Genomic DNA, 21,651 nt, shown 5'->3' on the forward strand with positions numbered 1-21,651 from the left:
AGGATGTAGGAAATGGGTAGTATTGGTTGAGGGTTGTTCTGTTGCTAGACCAGGATTGTCGGTGGTATTCTGTGTTTTTCCTGGGATGACGATTCCAGTAAAGGTAAGGCAGACCATTGATGACGTTCGTATCGGTGTGACGGGACAGGCTTAGACCTGTGAGAGTAATAGTTGACATGTTTGGGTCTATGACTGTGTTAACTGCGTACGATATAGGAATTCTAACTGATTCCTATTCTGTTTTCAGAATGGAGCCCAAGGATAATAACTTGGAGAGTGGCTCCGAGGAGACGGCAAGCGACGAGTCTCCTTCTGTGTCTCGTGGTTTAACGAGACGGCTGATCCGAGAGATTGGGCGGAGTGTTAGGAGACGCGAGAGCTCTCCTACTGATGCGGGGTGTACCATTGAGAGGTTCACACGCATGCACCCTCTGACATATACAGGAGGACCTGATCCGATAGTGGCAGAGGACTGGATCGAGAAGACCGAAAGGATTTTGGAAGTCCTCCACTGCACTAAGAAGCAGAAGGTTTTGTACGCTACCTTCCAGCTGACTGGGGAGGCAAGGCAATGGTGGACGGCAGTGAGCCTACTGGAGAGGTAGAGATCTGGTCCATCTAGTATGACTTGGGGCCGTTTTAAGGAGGTATTCCTCAAGAGATACTTTCTGGTCTCCACTCGGGATGTGAAGGCCGATGAGTTTTCAGGCCTGACATAGGATACTTTGATGGTGCAGAAGTATGCTGCCAGATTTATCGAGTTACCTTGATTTGCGCCGTACTTGGTTCCAAATGAGCACGAAAAGGCTCGGAGGTTCGATAGGGGTCTAAGGAAAGACATCCGCCGTCTTGTGGGGATGCTGTAGATCCGTGAGTTTTCTGTCCTAGTGGATAAAACCACCATAGTTGAGACCGACCTTTGGGGTGATGAGGTAGTGCAGGTTCAGGGGAAGAGGCCAGTACCTTCTGGTCCTTAGAGTGGTCCTCGGCAGGGTCCGTGGAAGAAGAAGAAGAACTATAGCTCTGGTTATCAGCAGAACACCGAGCGGCCGAACTTTCAGGGGGATCCATCCTCAGCACCATGTGCTAAGTGCTGCAAATGGCATGAGGGCGAGTGTCAGCCATTCTGGGGTGTTTGCTTCAACTGTGGCAAGTTAGGCCACAGGTGAAGAGCTGTCAGCAACCGAGGAGGATTATGCCTGCACCGAGTCAGAGCAGTGGAAGTAACCAGGTGCCTCGGGTGAATTACCAGGCAACCACGGCTCCGGCGAGAGTATATTCACTTACTCCAACAGATGCGGAACACGCTAGGAACGTGGTGACAGGTACCATGTTATTGCTTTCGAATAAAGCTGTTGTGTTATTTGATTTGGGGGTAACTCATTCGTTCATATCTTCTAGATTTGTGAAATTGTGTGGGGTTGAAACCCAACTTTTGGAGGAATTTTTGGCTATAACTACGCCAACTGGGAGTATAACGATTTGTAGTAGGATGTTAGGAAACTGCCCAATTGTGATTTAGAAGAGACTATTACCGGTGAATCTTGTGGTATACGACATGTCAGGTTTTGATGTCATACTAGGAATGGATTGGTTGTTTTCTAGCTATGTGGTGATTGATTGTCGGAAGAAGGTGGTAGTCTTCAGACCTCCTCGGAAGCAGGAGTTTGAGTTCGCCGGATCGTGTGTGCGTTCTATGCCACAGATTCTATCAGCTTTACAAGCGAGGAGGTTACTCTTGGATGGTTGTCAGGGGTACCTAACTTGTGTGAAGGAACCGCCGCGGGATGAGTTAAGACACGAGGATATTCGGGTGGTCAATGAGTTTCCAGATGTGTTTCCAGAAGATTTACTCGGTTTACCTCCGGATCGTGAGGTGGAGTTTACGATTAAATTGCTACCTAGTAAGGCATCGATCTCTAAAGCTTCGTATCGGATGGCTACAATAGAACTTCAGGAATTAAAGGAGCAGTTGCAGGAATTACTGGATAGGGGATTCATTCGACCTAGTGTTTTGCCCTGGGGAGCTCCAGTATTATTTGTGAAGAAGAATGACGGGTCGATGCGTATGTGCATTGATTACCGTGAGATCAACAAAGTGACGGTGAAGAACCATTACCCTTTGCCTCGTATAGATGATCTTTTTTACCAGTTGCAGGGGAGACAGGTCTTTTTGAAGATCAACTTGCAGTCAGGATATCATCAGGTAAGGGTAGAGCAGAGGATGTAGCGAAAACTGCTTTCCGAACCAGATATGGCCATTACAAGTTCTTGGTCATGCCTTTTGGATTGACAAATGCTCCAGCGGTGTTCATGGATCTGATGAACAGGATTTTCCATGAGTACCTAGATTGATTTGTAGTGGTATTCATTGACGACATTCTGGTATACTCGAGGAATACAGAAGAGCATGTGGAACATTTGAGGTTAGTATTACAGATTCTGCGGAAGAAGAAGCTGTATGCTAAGCTGAAGAAGTGTGAATTCTGGTTGAATCAAGTCGCGTTCTTAGGCCATGTGGTGTCTAAGGGCGGTATTTCCGTTGATCCCAGTAAGATTGAAGTTGTGGTCGACTGGGCTAGACCGAAGAGTGTGTAGGAGGTTCGGAGTTTTCTAGGACTGGCGGGTTACTATCGTTGGTTCATGGAGGGTTTCTCTAAATCATCTGGACCTCTGACACGATTGACTAAGAAGGGTGTGAAGTTTGACTAGACTAATGATTGCGAGCGGTGTTTTCTCAAGTTGAAGCACCAGCTGGTTACTGCTCCAGTTTTGGCCATTCCTTCAAGGAATGGGAGTTTTGTGATTTATAGCGACGCATCCCTGAAGGGTTTGGGATGTGTGCTTATGCAATAGGGTAAGGTGGTAGCTTATGCTTCTCAGCAACTTAAGGAGTATGAGAAGAATTACCCTACTCATGATTTAGAGTTGGCTGCTACAGTTTATGCCCTAAAGATCTGGCGACACTACCTGTATGGTGTTCAGTGTGAGATTTTCACTGACCACAAAAGCCTCAGGTACTTTTTCACGCAGAAGGAGCTGAATATGAGGCAGAGGCGGTGGCTAGAGTTGATCAAGGACTACGATTGCACGATCAGTTATCACCTAAGAAAGGCTAATGTGGTAGCAAATGCGTTGAGTCGGAAGTCAGAACATGCAACAGTATCTGCAGTTGTAGTTCAGCATCATATCAGACGAGATCTGGAAAGTCTTGGCGTGGAAATGGTGTCTGGTGATCATCGAGCTTTCATTGCTAGCTTGGTGATTCAGCCGACTTTGTTTGAGCGTATTAAAGCCGCGCAGGCTAATGATGCGGAATTAGCTGAGATTGTGGGGAAAGTGCAGCAGGGTTTCGCTGCGGGTTTTAACATCTCTCACAGAGGTGTGTTGAGATTTGGGACCAAGCTGTGTGTTCCAAACGATGAGGAGATCAGAAAGACGATTCTGGAGGAAGCGTATCGTTCTTTGTATACGATACATCCGGGTAGTACGAAGATGTATCAGGATTTGCGCGAGTCCTTCTAGTGGTCTGGTATGAAGAGGAAAATTGCCTGGTTTGTGGAGTAGTGTCTGACATGTCAGCAGGTGAAAGCTGAACATCAGAGGCCGGCAGGGCCGTTGCAGCCATGCCTATTCCGGTATGGAAATGGGAGCATATTTTCAAGGACTTTGTTACCGAATTACCGACAGCACTTCACGGGCAAAATGTCATTTAGCTAATTGTAGACAGGTTGACGAAATCTGCTCACTTTGTACCGATGAAGGTTAGCTATCCTTTGAGTAGACTAATTGATATGTACGTGCATGAGATTGTGAGAATGCACAAGGTACCGGTGTCCATTGTTTCAGATCGAGATTCAAGATTTACTTCTCGATTTTGGAAGAGTTTGCAAGAAGCATTTGGGACGAAGCTTACATTTAGTACAGCGTTCCACCCCCAGATTGATGGACAGTCGGAGAGGATGATACAGATCTTGGAAGATATGTTACGAGCTTGTGTATTGGACTTCGGTGGTAGTTGGCCTCAATTTCTGCCACTAGTGGAGTTTGCCTATAACAACAGCTTCCGGGCTAGTATAGGAATGGCACTGTTCGAGGCTTTGTATGGTCGGAGGTGTCGATCTCCTTTGTATTGGGATGAGGTCGATGAACGGCAAGTTTTAGAACCTGAACTCGTGCATTAGGCGTCTAAGAAGGTAGGTTTGATCCGGGTGAGGATTAGATCGGCTCAGAGTCGGCAGAAGAGTTACACGGATGTTCGCCGCCGTGAGTTGGAGTTCGAGGTAGGGGTAAGTTATTCCTTAGAATCGCTCTGATGAAGGGAGTGATGAGATTTGGCAAGAAGGGCAAGTTGAGCCCGAGGTATATTGGACCATTCGAGGTACTTGAGCGAGTGGGTGGGTTGCATTACCCCCAGCAATCTCGAAGGTCCACGATGTATTTCACGTATTCATGTTGAGGAGATACGTGTTGGATCCGTCGCATATTATCAGTTACGAGTCCTTGGGACTTGTGGATACTTTGGTGTATAAGGAGATACCTGTTCAGATTCTGGACCGTAAAGTTCAGAAGCTTCGTACTAAAGAAATACCGTTAGCAAAGGTATTGTGGAAAAACCACGAGGTTGAGGAAGCTTCTTGGGAACTCGAGGCAAAAATACGCCGAAAGTATCCACAGTTGTTTGAGTAGTATTTGAATAGCAGGGTGGTATGAGTATGTATGTAATCCTCTGTTATCGTATTGTATCTAGTGGTTAGTCTCAAGGAGAGTCCTGTAGTATTGTGAGTTCCTGAGACCGTGTATGTATGTGACCACGGTATTCCTCCGCCATAAGTGAGGGCATGAATGTATGTATTGTAACGGGGCTACGTATAAATAGCCGCCGTATTCTCTAGAGTATGTATGTATGTATCGTAACAGGGCTGAGTATAAATGGCCGTCGTATTCTCTAGAGTGTGTGTGTATGTATCGTAGGGGGACTGCGTATAGATGGTCACCGTTTCACTTTAGAGTATGTATGTAGTAGTATGAATGTGATTGTAAAGAGAGATTGCAAATTTCGAGGACGAAATTTTTGTGAGGGGAGATTGTAAGAACCCGAATTGTGGTGAACGGGTTAATTATGTAAAAGAGTGGTAAAAATGGAAATTCTGCAGACTTCGTCGACAAGGCCATAATTTTCCAACGAAGGTAGAAGGCTTCTCGTCGACGAAATTCAGAGCCTCGTCGACGAGAAAAAGGTCGAGGGTTCAGGAAAATTTAAATATCAGGGTTCGTCGACGAAATCGCTGCCTCGTCGATGAAATCCCTGAAGACCTCGTCGATGAGGACACCACTTCGTCGACGAAATCCCCCGAGTCAAAGGTCTTTAAAAGGATATTTTGAGTTTGCTTCATTGTTAAGTTTTGGAAATCCTCTCTCTCTCTCTCTCTCTCTCTCTCTCTCTCTCTAGAACTCTCCCTCCACTCTCTCTCTAGTTTTCTTTGCCATTCATTGCCGGATCCGTGAATCCAAAGTTAATGCGAGGATCAAGGAAAGATTCTCTACGTTTCTAGTGGATCGAAATCTTGTTTGGAGCGATTTCGGGTTTCGGGCCAAAATCGAGGTAATTCTCGATTTTCGTTTCTGATTCAGTATATGTATAGTAGTACGGATTGTAAGTATGTTTTGTACTATGGTTTGTAGGTTTCGGAGTCTCGGTTCGTAGTTTTGAGGACCGTAGAGTTCGTAGTTGGTTTTCGGGTTAAGGTAAAGGGATTCTATTTATATCAGTCCATTTTTGAAATCAGGATCGATAAGCTTGTAGGCTACGATCATATGTATGTTTTGACTACTTATTTGGGGAAATCTATCGGGTAAAAATACAGTATTTTCGGGTTACAGTCTTTTGGGAAAATTGCGGATTTCGGGTATCATCTCTATTTTGTTTGGAAAACTGTTGGTTGCGTTAAAACTGTATTATTGAGGTGACCGTAATCCCTATTTGCATAAACTGTATACTAGCAATTGTAAATAATATGATTTTTCGTAAACCAAATAAGTGTGGTATGTTTGTATGTATGTATTTTGTTCTAGATATTTGTAAAACAGCTATGTGGCGGCTAATTACCATACGCTGAAATGTATAGGAACTTGAGTTCCAAAATGATTCCAGGTTTTGTGAAATCGGCTAGGGGCGGCTACTTACCGTACGCCGAGAGTGACCGGCTCTATATCCGAGGGTGTGAAATATCACCAGTCTAATTCCGGTTGGTCACCGAAGTGGTGTGAGCTATATGCTACATCGTATGATGCAATGGATTCACTGTGGGCCTAGGTCGTCGCAGCGTAGTTTTGCATATGGCAATGTAATCGGGGTGAGACTAGGTGACCTTGTGTAGTTGCGTATGTAGCAATGGATTCACTATTGGGCCTGAGTCGTAGATCTTCGTAGTTGCATGTGTAGTAATGTAATCGATGTGAGACTAGGTGACCTTGTGTAGTTGCGTATGAAGCAATGGATTCACCATTGGGCCTTGATCATCGCAGCGTAGTTGCGTATGTAGCAATGTAATCGCTGTGAGATGAGGTGACCTGGTGTAGTTGCGAACTAGTGTGACGACACTGATCGTATGTATGTATGTAGGTATGTTGGGTATCGTATGAACTAGAATGGTTTTCTGAAAATACTTGAACTGTATGTATTTGTATGAAACTGTATGAATTGTTTCAAACTGTATCATATGTATAGTGTTATGAAGTATGTAAAATAACACTGGTATGCCACACACTGATATAAACTGTTTTCTTCCTTACTGAGAGGTGTCTCACCCCGAATGTATGTACAATATTTTTCAAGGCCTTTAGGTAGCGGTAAGTAGCATCCTAGCGTCTGGAAGTAAGGGTGTCGTAGCTACTGCTAGTACCTTCTAGGTACGAGTTTTGGTATCCAGATTGTCAGGATAGTTTTGTAGACACCTGGGGCATGTTTTGTAATATAGGAATGTATATCCTAGATTGTATAATATAGACTTTGGTATGATACTGGTTATGTATAAAAGACCGTATTCCTCTGCATATTCTGGATAGTATGGACGTTTGTATGTATATATGTAGGGCATTCGTTCACCCCACGGGATCGGACCCTCTTTGTATATTGTATCAAGTATGTTTTAATTGATACAGAGACAGGTGAGGTTACTTAAATTCACTCCTGGGTTCGGGGCACGACACACAATGCCTGAATAAGCTTGACTTGTGACACCTTGGAACATAAGCCCCTTAACGACAATTTACCATGGCAAAACTAAGAATTTGATATTTACCCAAAGCACCCTTACAAGTAGTTGTTAACAAGAGCAAAATAATTTGTGCAGTAAAGCCTGCCAAATATGCTATTCGTTTCTCTTCATGTTTCCATTGTATAGAGAGAAAAGAGGAGAGAAGAATGGTTCAAAGTTTGCATTGGCATGGAGCAAGGGTGTCACTTTTTGCCTTGGGCCAAATATGCACCAACCTCTTTAAGGCAGTGCCAACATTCTTTAATAAAGACTGGAAAAAAAAAAAAAAAAAGAACTCCACTCTATATGAAGGTATTGATATACACCTAGATCCCAAAATGCAAGTAGAGTAAAAAAATATTGAGATTGATGGGAGTAGAATACTCTAAATTGAAAACTATCTGAAGAACCATGAGACCAGTTGGTTGTTTAGACTTACAGGCGCAGCTATTACATCCCACTGGAATCTTCTTTACACCATTCACCAAACCTCGAACATCTGATTACAGCCCCATCTCGACCAATCAATATGGAAATTGACTTCATATTTATAACAGGGGATTAATGTCATTTTAAAGGAATCCTAAGGATAATTATTGTAAAATAAAAGACTCAAAACATACTTATTATGATTAGAAGAAGCCTTGGTCATAGAATTTGTTTTTATGAATATAGTATTTTCTTAAATGATGATAATTTAAAAATATCACATGAAAATATATGAAATATAGCTCTCAAAGGTTAACGAATGCATGCACCGTAGAAAAAAATATGAAATTTTCATAAATATATCATGAATTTAGACTGCTTATTCAAGAGAATGACACATGGTGTAAAACTAATTGGTCCTCCCCACCATTCTTCAATAACTAATTAACTAATGCAATCGCAACAACCAAAAGCACTTGCATTTTTTCCTTTTTTGGGGTAATGTTCTTTTTGTTAAGGTATTTTTAGACCATTGTTCATATATAAGGATTAAAAAATGCGATAATTATCATTGATGGTCAAGCCCAATTACCATAGGTAGTCAAGTCCAACTCAAGTCAAATTTGTACGGTCCGGTGAACCTTGGCAAATAGAAACTGCTGGCTTGAAGTAGGTAATGCAGTAATGAATTTATCAATTACCTGCGACTTCGCAGAATGATGCAGCAGCAACACTCCTCCCAACAAATTGCACAGCAATGAGCCTACGGACTGAAGGAAGAATATGCTCATGCGCCCATTGACTGTTTCCATGAACAGTGGTCCTATTGGATTTTCTATATAATAGAACGGTAAACTAGATGTTTGTATGATTTTCAATTACAACCCCTGACTAGAAAGCATGCACCCATCATTTCTTGTGGCTAAAAATATCTTAAGGAGATGATGCCAAATATCCATGTTCTTCACATTATCCATACATGAGATTTGATAAGACCACACAATCTATTTTCGTGGTCACATGTGACCATTGCTTTATCTAATTCAGTCCACAGCCCCTTCAGCAGGTCTCCCCTGCCCAAAATCCTGTCTGCCATAATGCTCTTAACCTGTTCCAACAACCACCCTCACCAAATGGAAACTGGGAAAACAAAGCCAACATGGGCATTAACTACTAGGAAGCAATGGGAAGGCCTCCTTGACCCCTTCGACCTCAGCCTCCGGAAACCCATCCTCCGGTGTGGTGACTTCTGCCAAGCCACTTATGATGCCTTCGACAGTGATGCTCACTCCAAGTACTGTGGCAGCAGCCGCTATGGCAAAAAAATCCTTCTTCCACAATGTGTTACTCCCAGATGCCTCCAAACTACAAAGTTGTAGCTTTTCTATATGCCACTTCCAGCATCGAAATATCCAAAGCATTTATTATCCACTCCGTACACCCTGAGGCCTGGGATAAGGAGACAAATTGGATTGGATACATTGCAGTAACCACATATGAAGTCAGCAGCGCCCTTGGCAGACAATCTACGTAGCATGGTGTGGAACCATTCGCCAACTTGAATGGCTCAATGTTTTGGAAGCAAAGCAGTTAAGCATCAAACGGTTGCCGAATTCAGAAGACAAACAAGAATGACAACAGTGATGATGGGGACAATGTACCAAAGGTCATGGAGGGTTGGCTCACAATTTAGCAATCATAACTCTCCTTTTGCAAAAACAAGTGCAAGATACCAAGTTCTAAGCAAAGTCAAGGAGCTGGTGAATACATACATAGGAAAAAACTTGATCTTGATGTTTAAAGGACACAGCCTCAGTGCAGCACTAGTAGTTTTGAGCGCATATGATGTGGTAGAAAATGGGTTGCAAAGTATCCCGATATCGGCATTTGTGTTTGGCTGTCCCATGTTAGGGAACAAGGCCTTCTGTAACATGCTCAAGGCAAAACTGAGGATTTTACATATAAAGAATGTAATTTACCATATACCACACTACCCAAGTACCCCTTTGGGTTATGCATATGCAGGAATTGAGCTACCGATCGACAGCAGGAAGTCACCATACCTGAAGAGTTCGTTATACCCGGGGGATTGGCACAACTTGCAGGCTGTTGCATGTGTGACACAATGGAGACTTTGAGCTGAAGGTGAAGAGGAGCATGGCTCGTCAGCAAGTCCTGTGATTTTCCTAAGGATGAATACTTGGTTCCTACCTCGTGGTGGGTTGTGAAGAACAAGGGTATGGTTCTGAATGAAGAAGGCATGTGGGTTTCAACCCAACCATGTGATGATGACATTCCTGTCCCAGAATTTTGAACCATTGGATTCTCTAAAATGCAGATTATTAATCATATTTCTGTGAGGTACTGGTATATCCATAATATCAATCTTTAAGAAGTTTTACTAATCCAGAACCAATAAAAAGCCCACATAATATTAGATATATTGCAGAGAGAGAGAGAGAGGGCAGCAAAGCACATTAATGAATGCTCAGATATTGCAAAAGATTAAAAAAAATGACAAAAATCACTGCCAAACAGAATTGCCCTCAGTTTTGAACAGTCGATAAAAACAGACCACTGTCTAACAGTAAACGAAGCCAAACCAAAGCACATATACAAGCAAACTAAACAGGTGGCACGTCTATATTTATTCACAAGTGCAGATGGTGAATTTTTCAATCCGGTGAGACATTCTCAAAGACAATACAAGGTCTCATACATTTAGGAACACTCTTACACTAACCATAACTCTATCCACTTTCAGTTTTTGTTTTTGCGGCTTCATTATTTTTTCCAATCCAGACGCAAGCATTAGCATACAAGTTCTTGCACAAGACCACCCTTAACACTAACCATACATCATCAACTGCCACCTCTCTCATGGCTTCTTCTCTATTTCTTTCCACGCAGCTTCACACCAAGAGCCCTCTCCAGCTTGGTAATTACCTGTTGATTTGGAATAGCTTTCCCAGATTCGTACTCTTGGATTACTTGAGGCTTCTCATTGATCATCTGCCAAGAATGTCCAGAATATTATTAAGGTCCACTTGTATGCTAGGTCCTAAATTTTGATTTCAACTAAAATTTTGAAGCTTCAAACATAGGAAAATCTCAATGAAAATTTTGAATTCAATATCTGTTTTGATTTTGATTTTAGAAAATGACGGAGACTTTGTAGTAAAACACATAAATCTTTTATGAAACTTTAGAAATGGTTAATAGACATAATAATGCAGGTTTTAAAACTAACACATTATAAAATTAAATACATCAATAACAGACATGTTGTATATCAAGTCCAGTAGTTGTAATGTAATATTTGTATTAAACATATTCAATTAATATAAATGAAATTCACAAATCAAGTAAATATTACTTATTATATAAATAAAGATATTTTAGAGATAGATGATTAAATAAAATGTTGTTAATAGAGCAATAAAAAGCCAAGCCTTAAATCCCACTAGGTGGAGTCAGCTAAATGAATCCTTTTCTGCTACATTCTTGGGCATTTTTCTCCGACAATTTGAAGACAATTAAATCTTAACTTTGCTATCACATTCTAAGTCTGCTGCTACTAAGGGTAATTAGCTCACTCCTCACTATTGCACCATTTCCTCATGTCGTAGGTGCCTATACCATTACACAAACCCCTCCCTTACATTCTACATGTGCTATTCCTAGCTCACTGTAAATATATTCATTCTAAAATTTATCTTTTCATGTTACACCACTCATCCACCTCAGCATTTTCATTTCGACAACTTTAACTTTTTGAATATAATGTTCTTAGTTTCCTAACATTTTGATCCCTATAGCACATAGCTGGTCTTATAGCTGTATAAAACATCCCTTGGGACTTCTAGGACTACACAACATGCCCGAATCACATCTCTATTTTACTCAACCTACTACAACTCTATATGTTACATCTATAAGAAAACTTTTATAAATATACTACAGCCAACAGGATCTTCAACTATCATGAACTTCACATCTATTTTTCCTTTATGCGGAAAAAAAAATAAACTATAACATAAACTTTGCATACTCGAATCAGCCATGCCAAATTAACCAAGAAGAACACCTAGAGAAGTCGTAGAAATTGTTTCTCCCACTTTTCCTCGGTCTCTTTCTTTCCTACACCAGATTTGTGGGAGTTCCTAATGATTAGAGAGTAAAGGCAAAGGGAGGACAATTTCCTATATGCCTTCCTTTACTTTACTTGCAGCTAACATCTTCATTCAATTTACCCTCCTTAACTTTTTCACTTCCAGCTTGAGAGCTTAACCTCTCTTTTTTTCTTTTCTACTAACCTTTCTTTTCTTAGCTTAGCTTGATGTATAGCATCCTTTAGTTTGCCTTACAGCTTCTCCCCATAACAAAAGCTAATTTATGCATAGGAATAACCTTCCAACTCCCACCATTAATATCTCATTAATTCTAAGCTAATCCTTTCATGTTAACTCATAAATACATCCATTTAATATCCTTTAGGATATGGGCATATACCCTTCATGTGCGACCCATATCATTCATGTGGGACAAATCCTCTGAAATATAAATCCTACATTCTCTCACTTGGCCCATATGAATGATATTAATATGGATTAACAAATAACCATAATGTGCACAAAATATTAACTTATTTATACTTTCAATGAGATTACCATAATATCATAATCAAGTAGCCTATTAGCATGAGTCGTGGCGGTAAATATCATTAGAGCGATATCTTCCTTTCCATGTACCACAATTGCTAATAAATCACTTAACTATGATCCACAATAGGAAGTTACCATACTATCCCGGTAATGTCTTTGTCAAAGACCATTTCTGTTTAATAGCAATTCATCACTATAATCACGTAATTGATGGTAAACAGAAATAATGTTCAAAAACACTTTTATTGATATCATTATACATGTTATAGAACAAAATATAAAGATCCACTATCATACATTAGAGATTACAACAAAGACTCATGTGATCAGCATGTTCCTTAAATGCCTTTGGTGTCAATCCCTTTGTTAAAGGATCTGCTATCATGAGCTCAGTCCTTATATGTTCTATAAACACTGTCTATTTCCGAACTTCCTACTTAACGCCCAAATATTTGAGCTCCATATGCTTAGCGCCATTAGAATATTTGTCATTTTTGGAGAAAAAAGCTGCTACGAAATTATCACAATAATTTCTCAGCGGCCTAGTTATACTGTCGACAATCCCAAGTCCTGAGATAAAGTTCCACAACCACAAAGCATGAATTGTGGCCTCAAAGCATGCAAATTCAGCTTCCATAGTAGATGCTGCTATAATAGTATGTTTGGCGCTCTTCCATGATATTGCTCCTCCAGCTAATAGGAACAAATAACTGTACATTGACTTTTGACTATCAACACATTCAGCAAAATCTGAGTCGGAGTAGCCAACCACCTCCAACTGATCTGTTCTCCTATACGTGAGCATACAGTGTTTGGTTCCTTTAAAGTACCTCAAGACTTTCTTTAAAGCTTTCCAATGCTCCATTCTGGGATTACTTTGGTATCTCCCGAGCATCCCAACTGCAAAACTTATATCTGGTCTCGTGCAAGTCTGCACATACATCAAACTCCCAACAATAGATGCAAAGGGAATATCTTCCATTCTTTTCTTTTCTAATTCATTCTATGGACAATCCATTGCACTGAACTTGTCCCCTTTACAAATAGGGGCAGGAGTTGGTTTACAATCAGCCATATGAAATCATTCTAAAACTTTATTGATATATCCTTTCTGAGACAACCCTAACAGTCCAAGTGATCTGTCTCGAAATATTTCAATTCCAATCACATAAGTTGCCTCACTCATATCTTTCATTTCAAAGTTCATAGAAAGAAATCTCTTGGTATCATTTAATAAACCAAGATCACTACTCGCAAGTAAAATATCAACATATAGAATCAGAAAGATAAACTTGCTCCTACTGACCTTTAGATATACACCGATCAACAGTGTTTTCCTTAAATCCAAAGGTCATGATGGTATCATAGAACTTAAAATACCATTGTCCGGAAGCTTGTTTAAGTCCTTATATTGATTTCTTTAATTTGCAAATCATATGCTCCTTTCCTTCAATCATTAAACCTTCAGGAAGATCCATATACACCTCTTCGTCTAAATTCCCATTTACAAAGGCATTTTTCACATCCATTTGGTGCAACTCTAAATCAAAATGAGCCACCAAAGCCATTATGATTCTAAAAGATTAATTTTTAGACACAGGAGAGAACGTCTCTTTATAATCAATACCTTCCCTTTGAGTGAAACTCTTTGCTACGAGTCTAGTTTTATATCATTCAATATTACCATTACAGTCATGTTTGGTCTTAAAGACCCATTTACATCCAACTGTTTCAAAACCTTCAGCCAAATCAACGATGTACTTTATTCTGTTCCATAGAATTCAACTCATCATTTATGACATTGATCCACTTTTCAGAATCATTACTTTTAATGGCTTGTGAAAACGTAACCAAATCTTTACTAGTCCCTAAATCATAATTAGCCTCTTGCAGATATACAAAATAATCATCAAAAATAGATGGTTTCCTTACTCTTTAAGATCTCCTTAATGCTATTTCTTGTGATTGTTTTGCAATTGGCTCAATGGTGACATTTTCATTACGAAGTGATCCATCACTAGATTGTTGTTCAATGTTTATCCTACCTTTCAATAACTGGGGAAACATCAATATCTGTTAAAGGTCTAGATATTGGGATAGGAACCCAAATTTCTTTAATGACCACATTTCGTGATATATCACTCCCACTAATTTCACCATTTTCAAGGAACTTTACATTACCGGTTTCAACTATTCTCATACTATGGTTAGGACAGTAAAACTTATACCCTTTAGAATTTTTTGGGTATCCAACAAAGTACCCACTCACAGTCCTAGAATCCAATTTCCTTTCATTTGGATTATAGACTCTAATCTCTGCTGGACAACCCCAAACATGAAAGTGCCTTAAACTCGGTTTCCTTCCCGTCCACAATTCAAAAGGAGTTTTCTAAACTACCTTGCTAGAAACCTGATTGAGCACATACACTTCTATTTTAAGGGCTTCCATCCATAATGAAATGGGTACTGAAGAATTACTCAACATACTCTTAACCATTTCCATAAGAGTACGGTTCTGCCTTTCAGTCACATCATTCTGCTAAGGTGTACCAGGCATTGTGTACTAAGCACAAATACCATTTTGTTCTAGGAATTTAGAAAATGGTCCTGGACATTGTTTAATCCCATCATACCTACCATAATACTCACCACCTCTGTCAAATCTAATGACCTTCACCTTTCCATCTAATTGTCACTCCACTTCAGCAATATATGCCTTTAAACCATATATTGCCTTAAACTTTTCATGCAACAAATAGATATAACCATAACGTGAAAAATCATCAATAAAGGTGATAAAATACTTTTCTCCACCTAACGATGGTGAGTCAAAAGGTCCACATATATCAATATGAACAATTTCCAGAAGATTTCCACTTCTTGTGGCTTATTTCTTTGTATGTTTAGTTTACTTTCCTTTAATGCAATCAACACATACATCGAAATCAGTAAAATCAAGGTTTGTAAGAACCCCATCCTTTACTAATCTCTTCATTCTCTTTCTGGACATATGACCCAGTCTTTTATGCCACAAGAAAGAGAAATTTTCATTAATTCTACTACGTTTAGTTCCAACATTATGATGCAGGGTGAGGAGTGTTTCAGCAAACTTTTCATTACGATTAAATTTATATAGTCCCTCATACAAAATACCAGAACCATCACATAAGTCACCTTTCATTAGATGAAAACTTTTATGTTCAAAGTACAAACCATAACCATCATTGTCTAATCTGGACATGGAAATTAAGCTCCTAGAAATATTTGGAACATAAAAGGTATCAAGCAGGTCTAAACAATGACCTGATTCTAGATACAACCGAAAGGTTCCAACACCCATAACAGGCACTTGATTTCCTTCCCCGAAACTATAAAGTGTTCATTTTCCTTTACACTCTGAATCGTAAGGTATCCCTGCATCGAATTGGAAACATGAACAGTAGAACTAGAATCAATTTACCATGTGTTAGAAGGAACGTGTGTCATGTTTGATTCGAAACATACATAAGCTAAAAACTTACCCTTCTTTTCAAACCAAGCTTTACATTTCAGGCAACTTTTCTTTAAATGCCCATAGCCACAACAAAAGTAACACTTTGGTTGATAATGTTCCTTCTTGCGAGCCTCATTAGCATAAGAAGAACCCGCTACCTTCAACGGATCTTTCTTTAAACCTTTCTTTGATTTCTTTCTTTTACTTCCAACTGCATGACTCGTGACATTAATTGAATGTTGTCCTTGTTGTTTAAGTCTTGCCTCTTCTTGAGTCAACATGCTTGCCAATTCATTCACATTCCACTTTTCTTTAATTGTGGTATAGTGAATCTAAAAGACCCGTACTAAGGAGGCAAAGAATTTAGAATAAACTGAACAAGGAAGCTTTCATCAACATTCATTCCTAGAGTATTATGTCTAGTAGTCAGATTAGTCATATCAAGGACATGTTCATTCATCCCTCTACTATCATCAAATTTTATTGTGGTCAGTTCAGCCATTAACCTCCCTGCAAGGGATGTATCTACTGAACGAAATCTATCCTCCATAGCCTTAAGATATTCCTTTACGTTATCTAGTTGAGAAAGTGTTGATTTGATATTATTTGCTATACACATCCACATGAACATCATACTTAATCTGTTCGACCTTTCCCTGACCGATACAAAGCTTGCTGCTTCGAACTGCTGGTTTCGGTAATAGCAGCCGGTTTATCCATTCGCAGAGCTAAGTCCAGATCCAGAACGCCAAGGTGAAACTAAATCTGTTCATTCCAGTTAGAGAAATTTGTCCCATTGAAGATCGGAACAAAAGAAGCCAACGAATGCAATGAAACAGGAACAGACACTGCAATAACACAACATGCTCACACACATTAATGCTTTGAGTTTAAAACAATTCATTAGTAAATTGCATTCAATCTTTGGATCAAATTATACAATATACTAACACTTTACATTTATTGGTGATTTTCACCCATCCAGGCATAATTGATAACCTTTATAAAGTTTGATTGATCTATCACCTTTGGGCAGACATCCCAATCTCACTACCATTCTTTCAATTATCCTGATTAATTCAATGATTATTTAAAAGTTGGTGCACCTTTGGGCCAACCATAATATTCAAATAACCATTCTGTTATAATTTTTGCAAGATTATATTTCAATCAACATTTACAACTTTTCTCAACAAGATCACTTTGGTGACAACATGCTAACCATAATAGAAACATTGATTGATACCTTACTCAGCAAAATTTATCCATTATTTACAGCAGATAATTTACCATTATAGGACATTAATGTTCCATCCTTAATCAAGCAATGAATGGTTTGCACGCATTTTATTTAATGGCTCATATCAGTATTTCTTTCCTAGGGAAAAGCGCCAATCCGCCCGTTAGACTCGTCAACGAGTAGACACATTAGTCGACGAGTGTTCAACACTTGTTCGACGACGAAATCAGGGGATTCGTCGACAAGGCACTGTTTGAGAAAAATAAAGCCTCGGTATTTTCTCGTCGACGAGTGACCTTAGTGGATTGATCGACGAGTTGTTCAACAGCAACCCCAGAATTCCAGAAATATAATTTTCCAACCACATAATCATCCCAAAAAAAAGTTGGTAAACACATATTTTCAGTTTGATTCCAGAAAACCAACATAACCATAATCTTTATCCATAAAACCATAATCAGATCGAAAAGTATAACCATAAGCGATCTATATATGAAGGAAGTTAATGATAATTTGAACTTGGCTCTGATACCACGTGTAAGAAAACTTTTATAAATACAATACAGCCAACAGGATCTTCAACTATCATGAACTTCACACCTATTTTTTCTTTATGCGGAAAATAAATAAACTTTAACATAAACTTTACATACTGGAATCAGCCATGCCAAATTAACCAAGAAGAACACCCAGAGAAGATCGTAGAAATTGTTTCTCCAACTTTTCCTCGATCTCTTTCTTTCCTACACCAGATTTATGGGATTTCCTAATGATCAGAGAGTAGCGGCAGACAGAGGACAATTTTCTATATGCCTTCCTTTACTTTACTTGCAGCTAACATCTTCATTCAATTTACCCTCCTTAGCTTTTTCACTTTTCAGCTTGAGAGCTTAACCTCTCTCCTTTTTTCTTTTCTACTAACCTTTCTTTTCTTAGCTTAGCTTGATGTATAGCATGCCCCTTTAGTTTGCCTTATAGCTTCTCCCCATAACAGAAGCTAATTTGTGTATAGGGATAACCTTCCAACTTCCACCATTAATATCTCATTAATTATAAGCTAATCCTTTCATGTTAACCCATAAATACATCAATTCAATATCCTTTAGGATATGGGCATATACCCTTCATGTGGGACCCATATCATTCATGTGGGACATATCCTTTGGGATATAAATCCTACATCTTCTTCTTTGATTTTGATTTCTCCTAACTTGCATAATAGATTCAAGATATCGAAATCTACTAGTGCTATTAATTTCTTATCAAGTTCAATCTTTTCTCCAAGATTCCAAGGTCACTAATGCAAAAAGAAAAAGCGCTTAACGCAAATTCTAGATGTACAAGTGCTGGAAATTCCCTAGACTCTCCACCTATACTCCTAACACTAGTCATTACTCTATCACCCTAATCCTTAATGACACTAATATATCTACTGCATATTCCTCTTGGTTTTTTTTTTTTTTTTTTTCTCTCCTATAACTCACATTAAAAAAAAAAAAACTAGGTTCCTTCTCTCAGGCTTTCTCTAAGTCAATAAAACCATGCGCAAGTCCTTTCCTTTTCCTAAACTTTTCCATTAATATTTTTAAAAAATATATAGCTTCTATAATCAACCTCCAAAGCATAAAACCAAATTATTTTTCTAAAATCCTCATTTCTAACCCCAGTCTTTGTTCAATTACTCTTTACATGGTTCACTTTATGATTCATAAGTTTAATCCCACAACAAATATTACTATTTTGAATACCTCCCTCATTTTTTTTTCATAGGCATTAAGTATTTTTCCTCCATTAGCATTTTCTAGTTCTTATAATTGTGTTAATAAATTAGTTAACCAAATAACTCTGTCATCACCAAGGCATTTCCAAATTTCAAGTGGGATGTCATATGATCCTAGCTTTCCGTTTTTCAACTTTTTTTAAATTGAAATTTACCTTCATTAATTCTAATTTTGCAAAGAAAACTCAATTTTTTAGCCCTTTTCTCATTTCAATTTTCAGTTTAAGCATTCTACTTGATTTTTATTAACAAACTTATTAAAGTAACTTCGCCATCTTTCTTTTATGTCTTTTTCTTTAGCCAAGACACTATTATCCTCATTTTTTCTACCCAAGTCCATGTGCTTCCTTTCTCTAGCTCTAGCAAGTTTAAATACGTCTCTTTCCTCTTCTTTTGTACCTAGTCTAGCATATAGATTATTACATACTCTATGTTCACTGTTCAAATTTACTAACGGGTTTTTTTTTTTTTGCATTTTTTTTGTTTCTTTATACTTTTAAAAAATTTCCATGTTTCTAGATTTTTGCCATTCTTTAAACCAATTTTTTTTTGCCTTTATTGCTTTTTGAACATCTCTACCCACAACCAACTCGCTTTACTAGCTGAGAATCTTCCTCTAGATCCATTTAAAATCTCTTGTTATCTTTTTAATAAAGATAGCTATCTTACTCTAAAGAGTGTTCGTGCCTTTGCCATCCCCTATTGTCCAAACACCATTATTGATCATTTCGTCTTAGATTTTCTTTATTTTCTCCTTTTAGGTTCCACCACCTAGTGCTCTTGCATCGATTTATGTTACACTTCTCTTTGATTTTTTAATACATATATCTAACGTTAAAACTCTATATTGTGTAGTTAAATTTTCATGTGGACTAACTTTGCAATACTTGCATAATAAACAATCCTAGATAAGAAAAAATCCATTTGACTTTTATTTTGTCCACTCTTGAAGGTCATTAAGTGTTCTCTCTTCTTAAAGCATGTATTCAACGCAATTAAATCATATGACATGGTGAAATCTAAGATCATGTTGCTGGACTCGTTTTTATCTCCATATCTGTATCATCCATGTATCCTCTCATAACCATTATCATCCTTTTTAGTGCATTGATTCAAATAAACTTTTATGGATATTTTTTGAATCTCTAATGCCCTTTTTATAATATTATTCATAACTTTCCAGAATTGCCTTTTAACTTTTCTGCTAAGCATATTTGAGGAGCATAAGCACTAATATCTCCTATCCTAAAACCATCTTGATTTTTATTATTCTATCTCCAACTCTTTTAACATCTACAATATTATGATTTAGGTCTTTGTTAGCAATGATTACTACCCCATTCTTATGTTTTTCTCTTCATGTATACCAAAGTTAAATCCTAATTTTTCAATTTTTCTACCATATACCCACTTAGTTCTTAAAGGTAGATCGTGTTAATTTTTCTTCTAATCATTATGTCAACTATCTCCAAACTTTTACTAATAAGTGTCCCTATATTCCAAGTTGTTAATCTACCCCTAACCTCCTAAACTACCCACCTATGTCTAGAATGATGCAGAAACCCTCGCATATTTGATACCATATTTGAGCATAACATGGCACCTCGCTTTGATGAGACAACCCAACCAAAAATAAAAATTTGCAGAAAACCTTTTTCTTTTCCCATATAATTTCAAAAACAATTGTAATAATATCTAGTTTCAATAAGAAAAAAGATAAATTAAGAAAGTAATTTCACTTTGTTCTTGATCTCACATTTGAATTCCAAGTAAATTTCATTCTATAGTCAAATTTTCAACAAGTCTTGCTATAATTTCAAGATTTTGATAAATTTTGCATGATTGGTTTAAATTTTGATGAGAATTTTGTTAAAAAAAAAATGACTACCATTTCAATTTGAAGGGTGATGGAAAGCAAGAATTTCAACAATCAATAATTTCATGGAAATTTAAGACTACGTAGTTGTACATGCATTAGAGAGGGAGAGAAAACATTACGTGTGCAAGTTGAGCCTGAGTAAGCTTCTTGTCCATTCGAGCTTGCATAATACTTTTCTTCAGTTCAGTGGGTACACGTTCATCTGCACTTAAATTTTGATAGTACATGAGGCCCACAAATCCAAGGATAGAAAATACATGCTTGCCAAAAACATGAAGCAAATCATATCTTTTGAATGGATCTAGGCGAGCAACAAGAAGTAAATTAACTGAGAAATTTTTTTCATAAGCAATGTAGGAATGATTTGAAAAGGATGGAAAAAACCACTAAAAGGTGAGGTGTAGTCCCAAGAGGGGGGTGAATTGGGTTTAAAAATTTTCTTTTAAATTTCTTTATGAATTCTTAAACTCTTTTAATTCTTTCAATGAATTCTTAACTTTTTGTTGATTTAGCAATCACACAAAAACTTAGTTCTTTTTATTCAATCCACAACCACACAATTAAACAAAAACTTAGTTAAACAATCAATCAACCAAACCAATCAATCACAATATATTCAACCAAGATATGAGATTCAGCTTTTATACAAGTTTCAACTTTTACAACCCTGTGTATGTTTGTAAGCCCTGTAAATAATGAAATTTGATTCAAAGCAAACCACAACTCAAATTCTCAATTAACTCAGAATTTAAATACACTTCTAGTTAATTTGTCTTTGGGTATTAACCAATCAACGAACTCCCTTTGAGGTTTCCGCAAAGATATTGATCAACCAACGTACTCCCTTTCGGTTTCCGCATCCCAAAACCAAATAAATCTTTAGTTTATTTAAAATTCAATCCATGTA

General features: G+C 38.1%; 2 protein-coding genes across 2 annotated transcripts in view; one reads left to right on the top strand and one right to left on the bottom strand.

The window, feature by feature from the left end:
- Window positions 1-8,757: 8,757 nt before the first annotated feature.
- LOC131147605 (phospholipase A1-IIdelta) lies at window positions 8,758-10,037 on the top strand. The gene is given in 8 exon segments (XM_058097105.1): window positions 8,758-9,007; window positions 9,009-9,050; window positions 9,052-9,208; window positions 9,211-9,295; window positions 9,297-9,377; window positions 9,379-9,795; window positions 9,797-9,847; window positions 9,849-10,037. Coding segments are annotated over 8 exon segments (1,209 nt in total). The 5' UTR covers window positions 8,758-8,785; the 3' UTR covers window positions 10,003-10,037.
- A 265-nt stretch (window positions 10,038-10,302) lies between these two features.
- LOC131147606 (multiprotein-bridging factor 1a) overlaps window positions 10,303-21,651 on the bottom strand; it is a 38,409-nt gene continuing 27,060 nt past the window's right edge. The window contains exons 3-4 of the mRNA XM_058097106.1: window positions 20,864-20,946; window positions 10,303-10,700 (exon numbers count right to left, since the gene is read on the bottom strand). Coding sequence (XP_057953089.1) covers window positions 10,581-10,700; window positions 20,864-20,946 — 203 coding nt within the window. The 3' untranslated portion in view covers window positions 10,303-10,580. The remainder of the gene's footprint in view (window positions 10,701-20,863; window positions 20,947-21,651) is intronic.

This window comes from Malania oleifera, chromosome 2, assembly GCF_029873635.1.
Source record: "Malania oleifera isolate guangnan ecotype guangnan chromosome 2, ASM2987363v1, whole genome shotgun sequence".
NCBI classification, from domain to species: domain Eukaryota; kingdom Viridiplantae; phylum Streptophyta; class Magnoliopsida; order Santalales; family Ximeniaceae; genus Malania; species Malania oleifera.